At 47.1% G+C, this 12,673-nt stretch overlaps 2 protein-coding genes and 1 long non-coding RNA gene across 18 annotated transcripts in view; 1 reads left to right on the forward strand and 2 right to left on the reverse strand.

The window, feature by feature from the left end:
- LOC119431215 (uncharacterized) overlaps positions 1 to 12,673 on the reverse strand; it is a 635,270-nt gene that overhangs the window by 604,523 nt on the left and 18,074 nt on the right. The gene's annotated exons all lie outside the window — the stretch shown is intronic.
- The window catches only part of LOC119431222 (TNF receptor-associated factor 3), a 276,207-nt gene that overhangs the window by 82,632 nt on the left and 180,902 nt on the right, over positions 1 to 12,673 (reverse strand). The window contains exon 3 of one of the 14 annotated variants that reach the window (XM_049657814.1): positions 9,222 to 9,268. The exons of 10 other annotated variants lie outside the window; for them this stretch is intronic. In XM_049657814.1, coding sequence (XP_049513771.1) covers positions 9,222 to 9,268 — 47 coding nt within the window. Of the gene's footprint in view, positions 1 to 8,181; positions 9,458 to 12,673 lie in introns of those variants that run through there. 3 more of the 14 variants (XM_049657812.1, XM_049657826.1, XM_049657823.1) reach the window with 3 other exon arrangements.
- The window catches only part of LOC125940984 (uncharacterized), a 109,260-nt gene that overhangs the window by 58,744 nt on the left and 37,843 nt on the right, over positions 1 to 12,673 (forward strand). Inside the window, exon 3 of one of the 3 annotated variants that reach the window (XR_007464133.1) lies at positions 9,440 to 9,572. The exons of the other annotated variants lie outside the window; for them this stretch is intronic. This is a non-coding gene — a long non-coding RNA (uncharacterized LOC125940984). Of the gene's footprint in view, positions 1 to 9,439; positions 9,573 to 12,673 lie in introns of those variants that run through there. 3 annotated transcript variants of the gene reach the window in all.

Genomic DNA, 12,673 nt, shown 5'->3' on the forward strand with positions numbered 1-12,673 from the left:
CGGCTTGTCCAATTGTCACGTGCCGCCATCTCGCTAATCACAATGGCTCATGAGTCGCTATTCTGGACATTCCGCCATTTTCTTCGAGGCGTGACGCTTACAAAATGGCGCCGATAGCCCCAATTTGCTTTCGTAACGTGACGCAAATCTTACGTTTCGCCTAAGAAACTGTAATGTAGGCATTGAACCTAGCATTCTTGATAAAGCAAAACAGTTTTCCTCCCCAATAAAAATAAAGCAGCTAGCTCAAAGCGTACGATTATTCCATCGAAATCGTTTCTCACTTCCGTCGTCTGCATGCGCACTAGCTGTCGTCTCCTTGATTACCTAGCATGCGTGTCATCGGGAAACGGTATGAGTCATCGTATATTGGTGCCCACGCGCTGGACTTCTACCTTGAGACAACATACAAAAGCTACCAGTGATGATGAGCGCACGCCCTAGGCCACGTTATCGCTTTCTCGTGAAACGCAAGTGACTCAGCCCGACTCGTCTGGCTGAGAAGCGGCCGAATATCATCGATAGCGTTGCGCGCGCCACCGGCATCCGCTTGCGTGACGCAAGCGCCGGCACTGCCATCTCTTGTTCACTTCGCTGCTTACTCGCACTGCGAGAGGAAACTTCAAGACGCCGCCTTGCGCACCTTTATTTTTATAAATTAAAACGTCGCCGTTGTCATAGCCTTTGATCACGCGAAAAGACATTGTTATTGATTACAATACAAATGCAGCAGCGAAAAAGTGCAAAAAGTCGCAAGAAGTTTGCTAGTTTTAACAAATATTATTTCAAGTAAACGTGTTTTAATAAAAATCATTGTTCAAAACACAAATGCCAACACCACCCGAGAGCGATGCAACTGCTAAGACCACGCGTCGGGAACTAAAGATTTTCATGGCCCCAAATGACAGGAAAAATGCGGCGATACGCATGCCTCTCGACCGACATTGCATATGGCCGCTCATTACTATAATTCGCGCGGCTCAACTCACCACAAATTATGGCGGAAAATCTCTGCAATGGTGGCCCAGCGCAACGTCACGCAACATAAAAATGACGTTCACGAAACAGCCCTTCCTGAGACGCTTCTCGCGGTATATTCCTTCAGCCAATCATCAAGCTGACATGCCGGCTATCTTGGAACGCCACCACATATTCGCGTAATTGCAGATGCATTGCACGGGTTTCTGCACGCTACCATCCACTTTCTTTTCAAAGCGCTAAAGTCGCAATATAGGTGCCAAGGACCACGAGAAAGTATTAGTCGATGAAATTTGCCGCTCCACGTCACGTTTCGTCATTCTGATGAAAACGCAAAATTGCATTTTGCTAAACTTCCTGTTCCCGGCACAAATTTCAAAACTGGTGACCTCTGGACAGCCAATGAGACAGCCAAGATGGCGGATAATGGCGGCCGTGCAGCCGCCATGCGTGTCGAGAATATATAGAGCCTATGAACAGAGAAACAGCGAGAAAACGGCCGATTTCTTATTGTCAGTAAGTATACTGCACTTCGTGAAAAAATCTTCCAAATGTAAACACATTTCTGTGAAAGAAGAAAGCAAATATACGAATGGCATGTTTGAACAGCAATGGCAATGTTTAGCGTAGCACCTAAGCAGCTGGGATGGTGTTCTTACTACACGCGGTTACAATGGATTGGCGCGATGCAGAACGCAACGACAGTCCGAATTCGGCGGCAGAACTCTGGCGGCTACCAGGCGTCGCACGACATTCGCATGATGAGGAGCACCGCCAGAAGGCGTTGCAGGCGTCGCACTTCGATTGTGCTCGAGATAAGACCAACGACAAAACATCGACGTTAGTCAGTTTTAAGTTAATATTATCAGTCCATCCCTATTCAATCGAATACATATTATATTAGCTTATATATTGTTACGACGCTACAAAAACGGGGTTTTTTTTAAACAGGCTTCAGACCGAGCCTCAAACGGGCAAAAACGTTCTTTTTCTCGTCTTCTCCGCTCTCACTCCTTCCTCTTGCACTCATGCGGCTACCTTGACTGTAATAATATATATAATCTATAATTTCCAAACCGTATCAAAATGTTTATAAGATATTGATAAGATTGTATACTTACCTGTAAAAGTCACGCGGATCATACGAACAGTGGGAATCGGCGGACGGGACGGTAATTCGACGTAAGTGCACGCTTGTGTTACTGCTGAATAAATCGACGCCCTCACTGTGTTAACAGATACTGCGTTACGTTATGTAGATGCTATACGTTGATGCCCATATGCATTTGCACTGCTTCCGTTGAAGCAATACACGGGAATTAATTAGGTTGACTTCTTTTCCTGGACGGAACTGAGCTATCGTCACTGGTAAACATTCCACCAGATTCATACCCGAGCCGTCTTTCCTCACTCCCCATAACCAATGTGATGCCGGTGTGTTACGGTGCAAGTGGAATTAACCCTAAGGTTGAACGGAACGCAACGCTTGGCGCTTAACGCGCCTACACCCCTTGCAATGTCAAGAGTAGTTGCAGCGCTTCATGAATGCGTTGGTAAATGTCATGTAGCATAAATGTCCTTTAACACTTGTGTCCGCACCGTAGGCCCAAGTCACACAGCACACCAGCTGGGTTTGGCGGCGTTTACATGAATGCGACAGTGGCGCATCGCATCGCATTTCTAGGGCATCGCACTCGTGCAAACCGCGGTAATGGTGCATCGCATTAATGCGCCAGGCGATGGTTGTTTTAAGGGCGCGAGTAGACTCACGCATGTAGCGATACGGTCTCGCGAGAGTTAATGCGCTACAAGTAAACGGCGTCGCATGGCCTATGCCAAATGCGCTCAGAAATGTGGCGCGCTACTGTCGCATTCATGTACGCACGGCTTTAGATGCCTCCGGCTAAGTCCACTAGGCGGAACTCCGGTACAGACCCTAATAAAGAAGACCCTGATACAACCTTCATACGAACCCTGATTAAGAGGCAGATAATCTAGGTCCAGGCAGATAATCTAGGCAGATAATCTAGGATAATCTAGATAGGGGTAATTGAAGATCACAGGGAGAGGCCTTCGTCCTGCCGTGGACATAAATATAGGCTGATGACGATGATGCATCTATAAGTCCACAGTGCCGCACAAGAACTACAGTGAGTTCGTCACGTAGCTCTCACATCTTTGATTGCACTGCCAATGGGTACGGCTCAGCGTTACAAATCACCAGTGCGAGAACACAAATCTTGTACCTAGCACACAAATTGGCCCATCAAATACCTAGTAATATAAACATTATTTCACTTAAAGGCTTTGAGCGGTGGGTGTAGTCCAGGGCTCCACTGGTCTCTGCGGCTAGCTGGGCTTGATCGTGAAGAGCTATCTGGCTCTCTCAATCTTCGCTAGTAAGCCAAACCTCCGACGGTCTGTTACCTGGCATTTGCGCCGTAAGACTGAATTGGAATTTGAGGCCGTCGTGTACACGTCCACCTTACGTGTGCAAGAGTTGGCCAAGAGCCCACCAAATAAGTATAATAAATTATGTACACTTTTTTTATCGACGTGATAAAAGAGATGAAATATGATGTTGGCTATTCCTTGGCCATGAAGAGGTGCTATTGTTACTCATATACTTCCGTGGGGCTGCGAACGTGTGTTTGTAGTATAAGGAGCGGAAGAACACTAATATCTAGGCACAACAATTTTACCACCTAAAATCCAAATAACACCACGACACTGCACAGAAACTCTAAGAGGGAACAATTCGAACAAAAGCATTATCGCATAACAAAGCGAGTTTAGAAACACTTAAGCAACGACGCGAACCTCAATAATCTCACGTATCACACATAGCGACCGTACAAATAACTCTTTATAAACGAGGCGTTTCATTCCTCTTTCATGCGTTTGTAATACCCAAGATGTAGCTGCTCTCAAAACAACAAAAAACAATCTACGCTACGCAATTCAAGTGCAGCAAAATGGACCTAAGTACGCCGTACTGCGAAAGGTTAATCCCCTTGAGCTCATAGGCTAAGTATACGAGTAATCGCCGACAAAATTCCCGAAGAACAAAAACATTAGGGGCAACTTCACACTAGTGGTGCGAAGACTGGGCAAACAGTGAAGCTGGCGACGCCACCTAGCTCTATCTCGGTTCGGCCAAGCTTTTGCGAGGTTATGCTTCGAGGACTCAGCCATGTTTTGCGCAAGATCAACCCGGAATCATCGACAGCCCTAGGAGCAACGAACACTCGGTCATTAAACTATCTGGACGCTTGTGGACGCTCAAACGCTTCATCGGTTTCGCGCGTTCCTAACTCCGCATCATCTGCTAATCGCCGACGTTTCGTGGCTGGTTAGGCGGCGCGATACTCGGGATCGGACCGAAGTCGTCTGACTCGCTCTCGAGTCAGAGGACTTCTTCCGAACGACTTCCTCAGACGACTTCCTCCGTTTCCTCCGACCCGAGGAGCCGGAGGAAACTAGACACGCGTGAAGTTTCGACGGCACCGCCACCATGGGAGAGCGCTAGAAAAGGAAACTAGATACGCAAGCGCTTAGAACGCCGACAAAGAGAGGGCGGTGCAAACGAAGACATGGCCGACTAGTGTCGGTCTTTTAGCCTAAGATCCCATCATAGTATCTATTCTTACCTTTGAGAGGTCCCAGGTGTGAAAAGGGTGGTTGAATGGCGCGTTACAGGACCCGGAGCCTACCATCTGGATCCCACAGAGGTATGTGCCATTGCGCTTGGACTCTTTCTGCACTTTATCCGGGATCGACCCATGGGACAAGAGGTTTTGCTCGCACACATGAAGATTTGACGGGACCCTATCCAGAAACACCTTCGCTGTAAAAATACCACGTGACCACGCACTCATGCGCACGCTATAGCAGCGTCTATAAACGTCCTATAAACGGACGCAGGACATAGCGTGACCAATTATTAATCGCTTTCAAACCACGTAAGGATACATAAGTGAGTCAACTTTTTTCAACGAAGGTTTTCAGAAAAGTTCCGCAACGGTTTTCTTGCGGTGGCGAAATGTGACGTCATGCTCGATCAACGTTGATGATATGTCGGGAAGAATGCTCATGGGGAATGTCCCATGAGTGAGAAAAGCCGGCCTCGTAGGCAACGAGTTGTACCAAAAAATATCATCATCATCATCATCAGTAACGTCATCAGCTACTTGTATGAGGTGGACTAAAGTGAATGAAGATGAATTAAGGTGGAAAAAAGGTGGCTTAAGGTTGGTACAAAGGAGAGCAAGGTAGATGAAGGTGGAATAAAGTGGATTAAGGGAGGTACAAATTAGAAAGAGGTGGATTAAGGTTGGTACAATTACAGCGAGGAGGATTCAAGTGGATAATGTAAATTAAGGCGGTTTAAAGCTGTTAAAATTAGAGCAGGGTAGATTAAGGCAGATTAAGATAGACTTGTGAAGGACACGTGACAGTGTATGACGTCATGTATCATGTACGTGACCAATTATTAGAGAGAGATAAAAGAAACGTTTATTGTTGAAACAGTGTCCCGAGCGAGGCCCGGTATGTACACGAGGTGGCAAGGTTCCTTAGTCCAGGAACCCTCTGGCTTCGACTGCCCTCTTGGCATAAAAAAAAATTTAATTATGGGGTTTTACGTGCCGAAACCACGATCTGGTTATGAGGCACACCATAGTGCGGGACTCCAGAAATTTTGTCCACCTGGGGTTCTTTAACGTGCACCTAAATCTCTAAGTACACGGTGTTTTCGCATTTCGCCCCATCGAAATGTAGCCGCCGTGGTCGGGATTCGATCCCGCGACCTCGTATAAAACATAATGCTTTCACTTTCAAACCACGTAAGGATACATAACTCAATTTTTTTCAACGAAGTTTTTCAGAAGAGTTCCGCCACGGTTTTCTTGCGGGGGTGAAATAAGACGTCGTATGTGGTCGATGAACGTTGATGAAATGCCGCGAAAAATTAATAGTGTGTAGGTTGTAAACATAATAAACGATTCAATAAAATTCCGCGTTGAAACCGCCGCCAGACGGCTTTCAAACGCAGCTGCTACGGCTGCTGCACTCGAGCTAGGCTGCGAGCCAGCAAACAGTGCTTCCGAAGGGAGGGATAACTCAAATACACAGCTTCGCGGTCTTGGATACATCCGAGTGCAATGCTTCTGCGAAGGTTTCTTTCACAGCTTCACCCGTTTGGCACGAAAGATGAAAGCTGTAGCATGGCCTTTCATGTCTGCTAGCCGCAACACGTGTAATCGCAGAAGTGTTTTCAAGAAAGTGACACCACTCACTTACCTCGGCAACAGCTTGTAAGTGGCCACATGTCGGCGGTGGCGTTTATTAAAGTGTTTAAACACGCACGCACGCACGCGCGCACGCGCGCACGCGCGTACACGCACGCACACACACACACACACACACACACACATTTTTCGACTTGGCCCGAGACATTCTGAAAACATTTCTCATGTTGCTGCTCCTGCCTTTCAAGGGTGTTTGCGTACCTCGCAGGACCGGAGACGTACGAGGGTGGCCCTACGTCTGATGCGATGCAAGCCGAGAGTTCGGTTATCATAATAAATGGTGTCATTCTAACCGCAGAGGAAAGCTCACATGCCGTGTACGTTCGTTTCTGTGCGTCGCAGAAGCAAGCAAGCGTAAGCAATTAATCCGCAAGCCTCCTATTTTCTGTCTCATAACTGAACTGCAGTTAGGACAATGCTCCGAGAATTGGCGTTACGGCACGGATTCAACATCAGTGCTTTCAAAAAGGAAACAAAGGATCTTGTGTAGTCGTTACGGCGAGAGATAACTACAATAACTGAAAGCGGTAAAAAAAAATAGGGCATCGCACGTTTAACACAAGACAAGCACGAAGAGCACCAAGTTCTATTATAGGCACTACCAAGCAGCGACGGTCAAAAGACCCGTGTGAGCATGATAATCGACTCATCCCATTGGCAACAAGGCTGAAAAAAAGAAGATTCATATACATTTCCCTTCAGTCGCCACCTGTTTTCTCGTAAATATCAGCAGCTTTTTAGGTCTTGTCGGGTCTTCGGGCAGACGTTCCCGTAGAATTACGAAGATCATTCGCTCTGATGTCGGGACACAGGTTTCTCATCAACGTCAACACTTTTCTGGTCTAAGCAGCATCCCAATCCAGAAGTACCGAAACAAGAGATTTAGTGTTCAAGATGTTATCTTCAATAACTCCGATTATCTGAACAATCGAGCTGCTTGCGTGTGGTATTAGAGCTTTCATTACACCGTTGATCGACGGAGTAAAAAAAAATGTCGCAGTTTCACCCGAAAGGCGAAGCATCAATTGCGATAGCAAATTAGTAGAGAGCTATACGAAGTAAGGATAGTAGTTTTATCAGCTGTATAAACATGGACATGTAGCAGCACCAGCAACGCGGAGAACTGTAGTCGACGCCCGCGGCGTTTTGCCCGCGTTCGCACCGAACGCGCGCGGCGTTGGTGACTGTTGCCGGTGCCTCCGGCAGCGGCTCGGAGGTTTTCGACGAGATCAGAATGGGACACTTAGGGAGCCTACAGGCAAGCGGAGTTTAAAAAAGCGCTTGCATGTGGGCTGCCTAGGGACACTCGTCCAGCAGCGTCGGAAGTCTTTACCCCCATCTCGCCGCGCAACGTTTTTATAAAATATGTGCATTTGGTGCCGCAGCTAAACGTCACCTCCACTCCCTCCCTCCCTCCCTCCCTCTCGTCCCCCCACGGTCTTTCGCGCGACGGAATAAGTCGCGTTTGCTCTCCGCCGTGCGCTCGCTTCCCCGCTCCTCGTGAAAGCGCGCGTCCCTCGCGCGCTTTCACTCACACATACAGCATACGGCGCGCGGCGACGATTTCATCGCTGTTGGACTTCATACGGAACCTCACGGCGACGGTGACGACGACAGCGACGACGGCGACGGCGACGATGACGCCGACGGAAGAAATCCGCTTGGAGTGTCCATATATTTGCTATCGCAATAAAAGAGCTTGCCAAAAATATATGGTGTAAAGTCATAAGTGAAGGCCTGAACACTCTGAATGTTAACGTTTGATTTTCGTATACAGGGAAGCGCGCAGTATTACAGCGTAGTATCAAACACGAACGTCGCCTTAGAATCAATCGCTCTGGCAGCCGCACGGTACTAATAGAGAGAATAGTATCGAGGAAGGCGCCATAAGGTTAGGAAGCGCAGGGGAAGCACAACATCAGCACAGTAATAAGGAACATACACTGTAGAAGCCCAGTAAATAAACGCAAAAATGAACAGTCAGTAAAGTCTTTAATGAGTAGGCTCACAGCTACAATGCTTTGAAAATTTCAAATACATTTCACAGCGCTAATTTTATTTAGAAGAAAGGGCATCAAAACTTCGAAAACCTCAAGTCACACACATAGGAAGTGGCAAGGAGGATTCAGCAGTGTCATACACATTCAGTGATGACGAACGTTAGGTGCTCCTGTGACCCCACCTTTCATTTATTCATATGTTCGAGCTCGATGCAGAACTGCATCTTCGCGTCTCGGATGGGAGGACCAATATTCATTGAACCAATGTCTATATCGAATCCGACGTGAAAGTGTGCCGATGTGTCTTTATCGAACTTGCAGGAACAATCAACGCTACGGGAAGACAACAAACTATAATCTTTCACAGTATCCCGCACCCTCATGCGCCAAAACGGTGGCAAACACCTAGAGTTCACCAGCATCCCGTTAAACTCGATATCCACGTACATAGAAGAACTGAAGCCCTTCTTGACGGCAAGCGTAAAGCACGCGTCCCTCATGTGCCACACCGTAATCTCAGCAAACTTTCTCAGCTCTCCCTTCCACTGAATCATTTCATCATAGTTTTCCAGGGTGAGAACATAGCTGACGCTCCCAATTGCTTTAACCCGTGCGGCCGTCGTTGGCAGCGCACTGGTAAAATGCCGAATTCTATAGTCCAAAGTCTTACAATAAGCAATGACGCGGCTGGCATCAGGCTGCAGGAAAGTTTGCCGCAAGCGTTCCAGAACATCGTGTGATTGGTGGGCTAAGTGTTCCAACTTTCGAAGTATCATCGCTTTTTCCGAGCGCAACGACAACGACTGACGTGCTCGCTTGGGCCTCCGGATTCGGCTGGTGCGGAACGGTCGATGTAATCATGGCGGCGATTTGATCCATCTCATCCTTTAAATTCTGCTCGGATGCTCTGAGTTCGCGAGTGATCTCAGCGAACGTGGCTTCCTGGTTTCTCACTTGTTCGGTAAGCTCATTCAACTGACTCTGGATCACTGGATGCAGCTGGTCGTGGTTGGCGTCCCCCAACATCGCCTTCAAGTCTTCAAGAGCAGCTCTCACGTCTTCAATGGTTAGTGCTGTATGCTCCGAGGACGGGTGCTCTGTGATCGCGGTAGAAACATCGGCAATGCACCCGGCCACGTAGTGCGTTGGCAGGTCGCTGTGCTGGACTCCCTCACCGCATCGCAAACATTCCACGATGTGAAATGCGCACGCGTTCTCGTAGTGCTCCAGCATACGGTCCATGGTTCCCGTGTACTCGCAGCCGTGCGCTTCGTTCCAGCAATGCACCTTAATAGCAAAACAAAAAGACAAGAAAAGACATAAATAACACACAATACAATTTCTGGCAAACAATTTTTTTTTTTACTAAATGGTCATTGCATGCTCTCCCTAATATTTAGATCGTACTTTTACGTGACGTCTGGTATGAACCAACGTATACGCGAAACTCTATAGTGAAGTTAACATGCACAAAATCACCCAGCTGTATCTGTCACCGTCAAGACATTAACAAAAGGCATCAAACATCAATATTAGGTCAAGCTAAATCACTTAGCTGTTCTTCTCAACAGCAAGATAGCCACTTTTACACAAAAGGCAGGCATGCTAAGCCAGAATCGAGGGAAAAAAGACGCCATATTTCAAGTATTCTTCCATCTCCTAACTCATCTGCGTTGACAGTAGCATTGTTCTGCAGTGGATACCGCAATCTTCTTTATCTCGCCAGCGTGCTTCTCAAATAAATGCGCTCACATAGTACAGGCCAAGATAGCTGTTATAGGGTGGTTGGTTGGGGGAAACAGGGAGGGCGGTGGCGGTTGAAGGATAATGTGTTAAAGTGAGAATTTGAGAAAAATGTAATGTCGGAAGCAATGTACTGTTTAGAGATATCACTAGTGAAGTTATATTTGTGATGACCTAGCTTCCTTTTCTGACATTTAAGTGCGAAGTTCGAATAGAAAGTGAATGTTTATCACCACATGAAGCAGACAACTTTCCTTTTGAATTTCGCGTCGAAACGACATTGTCAAAACGTCAGGGCGACTTCACACATTTGAAAGTATTTCGCACTCTCTCGGTCTCCAAAAATCAAGAAGGGGTCCGAGAGAAGGAGTGGCACACTGTGGTATTAAAATTACAAACAGGCATAAGATGCCCCAGGAAGGCCGGCCAACGTTTCGATAGGAGGACCCAACTTCGTCAACGCCGGTCTTGTCATCCTCGGTAGGTTATAGTATTAACCAGTTCTTTGGGTGAGGCCAGGTGTGGTCGTTGTCGTTGGCTGTAAAGCGAGAGAGTGAAATGGAAATGAGCACTGACGGTTGACGTCTCTAAGCGTACTTTCTAAGACGACGAGACAAAAGCGGGACAGGGGGGACAAGCATAAAAATGAACAGCAAGGCCACGGGCGGATATTGCGAGAGGTTAGGGAGCCTTCGATGAACTAGGCAAAAACTGTAGGCGTTAGGCGCCGTGCGTTTGTGCTTTTAGAAGAGCCGGTCAACTGATCAGTGCGTGAGTAACAAAAGGACATGAGTTGAAAGAATGACTCGTGTAGCGTAGCACTTGTGCGCCGGGTAATTCTGAAGGCGTTAAGATGGCGACAGGGAGTCTGGGGGCAATGGAAGTGAGTAGTTGGAGGGGAGCGGCTTGGTCTTTCTGGGTGCTCGCCTACGCCTCAGTAGTCCTACACCCCTTCTGTATATCGCCACGGCGATATACAGAAGGGGTGTGAGCCTGTGTGGTGGAGGCGCCTAAGGAGAGATGCTGACGTCTGGGACTCTGGAATGTGTGGATGGTGGTCTTTAAAAAAATGAGAACAAAAATAAATAAAAACAAAAAGGATCAAACGAGAAAAAAAAGTAATAGGAGGGTGTAGGTGTACATGGGAAAATGGGTCGTATGCTTGATATATGCGTCAAAGCGAGGAAGAAAATACCGCAATAATTCGGGGGAAATCTAATCGGTGTCTCACTCTTTTTGGCGATGCGCAGTGATGTACTCTTCTTTTCTTTTAGGTATATATTTGTGTTCCTTTCTGAATAAAGAATTCAGTAGTCAGCCAGCGCTGGTGTTTGTCTCCCTTCGTGTCTTTCGTGTTTTTTTTTTTTGCGCTGTTCCCCTGTCCAAGAAAATATTAAATGGAGTGGTAGGCGACAGACAGGAAAAAGCTGGTGAAGCAGAGCTTAACCAGCGAAACAGAGACCCACCGTTGCTGTAACCGAGTGCAAAATGTTTCAAACATTCCACAGAGCTTAACCAGCGAAACAGAGACCCACCGTTGCTGTAACCGAGTGCAAAATGTTTCAAACATTCCAAAAGACAACGTGTTCACTATTGCGCTCCTGGAGAAAATTTACATCAGTAGCAAGAAGTACATTTGGTTACCGCTGTATTAGATCTTTGTTTGTCTGGTTCAGTTCTGTGCCACCAGGTGGTTGCACCGTGATGGTCGTGCACGTTTGGGCCTCCGCCCATCCGATAAAACGCCCAGTTGGCTCGCGCTTGCGTTTACCCGAATACCGGACACGCTAAAACCCTCTATTGTGGTAGTTATCCTCCGGTGTGAAGTGACGGCCGCAAATGCGGAGATGCTGCAGCGCTGATTGGATACCCACAACATGATGCGCTGCCCCCACTCCACTCGCATGCTGCCTTACAGAGGGACACGATACCATAGCTTGACGTGTCCCCGCTCGCTAGGTTTGCAGCCGATAACGTAACGAGAACGATCCATGGTGCTAGTGAATAGAAATCTCGAGACCAACTCTGACAACGGCGCTCGCGCCAAAAACTGAGAACCTTGTAACACAAGCAGACACTTGGTGTGTATGGGAAGTGCTTGAGTGTAGTGCTCAATTGTCGTTGTGTATTCCCTTTCCGGTGCTTTTTTCTATAGATACAAATTAACCAACATTCAAACTATTACGAACATTCCGGCGCCCATAAAGTTGTACAAGTTATCGATGAAGCGAAATGAGTAGTCAGTAGGATAACATCCAGAACTGACGTCACTTGGGCTAATACTTGAATTTAGAGGGGGCGGCTCAAGATTCAGGGGAGTGGCGCCGTTGCGATCGGTAGCGATGCACATTTTAAATCCTCATAATAAACTACACGCTTTAAGCGGAGCGCCCTAAACACCTCACTTAATAATCAGAAGGACCTACCCTAACGAATCAGTCCGTTCTCACAAAATCGTCAAAATCGTTTCAAGGTCTCTTTAGTAATCAATGATAGCTATCGGCATAACGTGTTTTAAGCGCCTTTGTTAAAGTGCTAATCGCGATAAAGGAAGAATTCATTGCCGCACCCATCATTATCGATTCTTTTCTTGAATGTACTTGGATTTCCTTGAAGGATGCGGCATTTCGTGTGATTATTGGC

This window comes from Dermacentor silvarum, chromosome 10, assembly GCF_013339745.2.
Source record: "Dermacentor silvarum isolate Dsil-2018 chromosome 10, BIME_Dsil_1.4, whole genome shotgun sequence".
NCBI lineage: Eukaryota > Metazoa > Arthropoda > Arachnida > Ixodida > Ixodidae > Dermacentor > Dermacentor silvarum.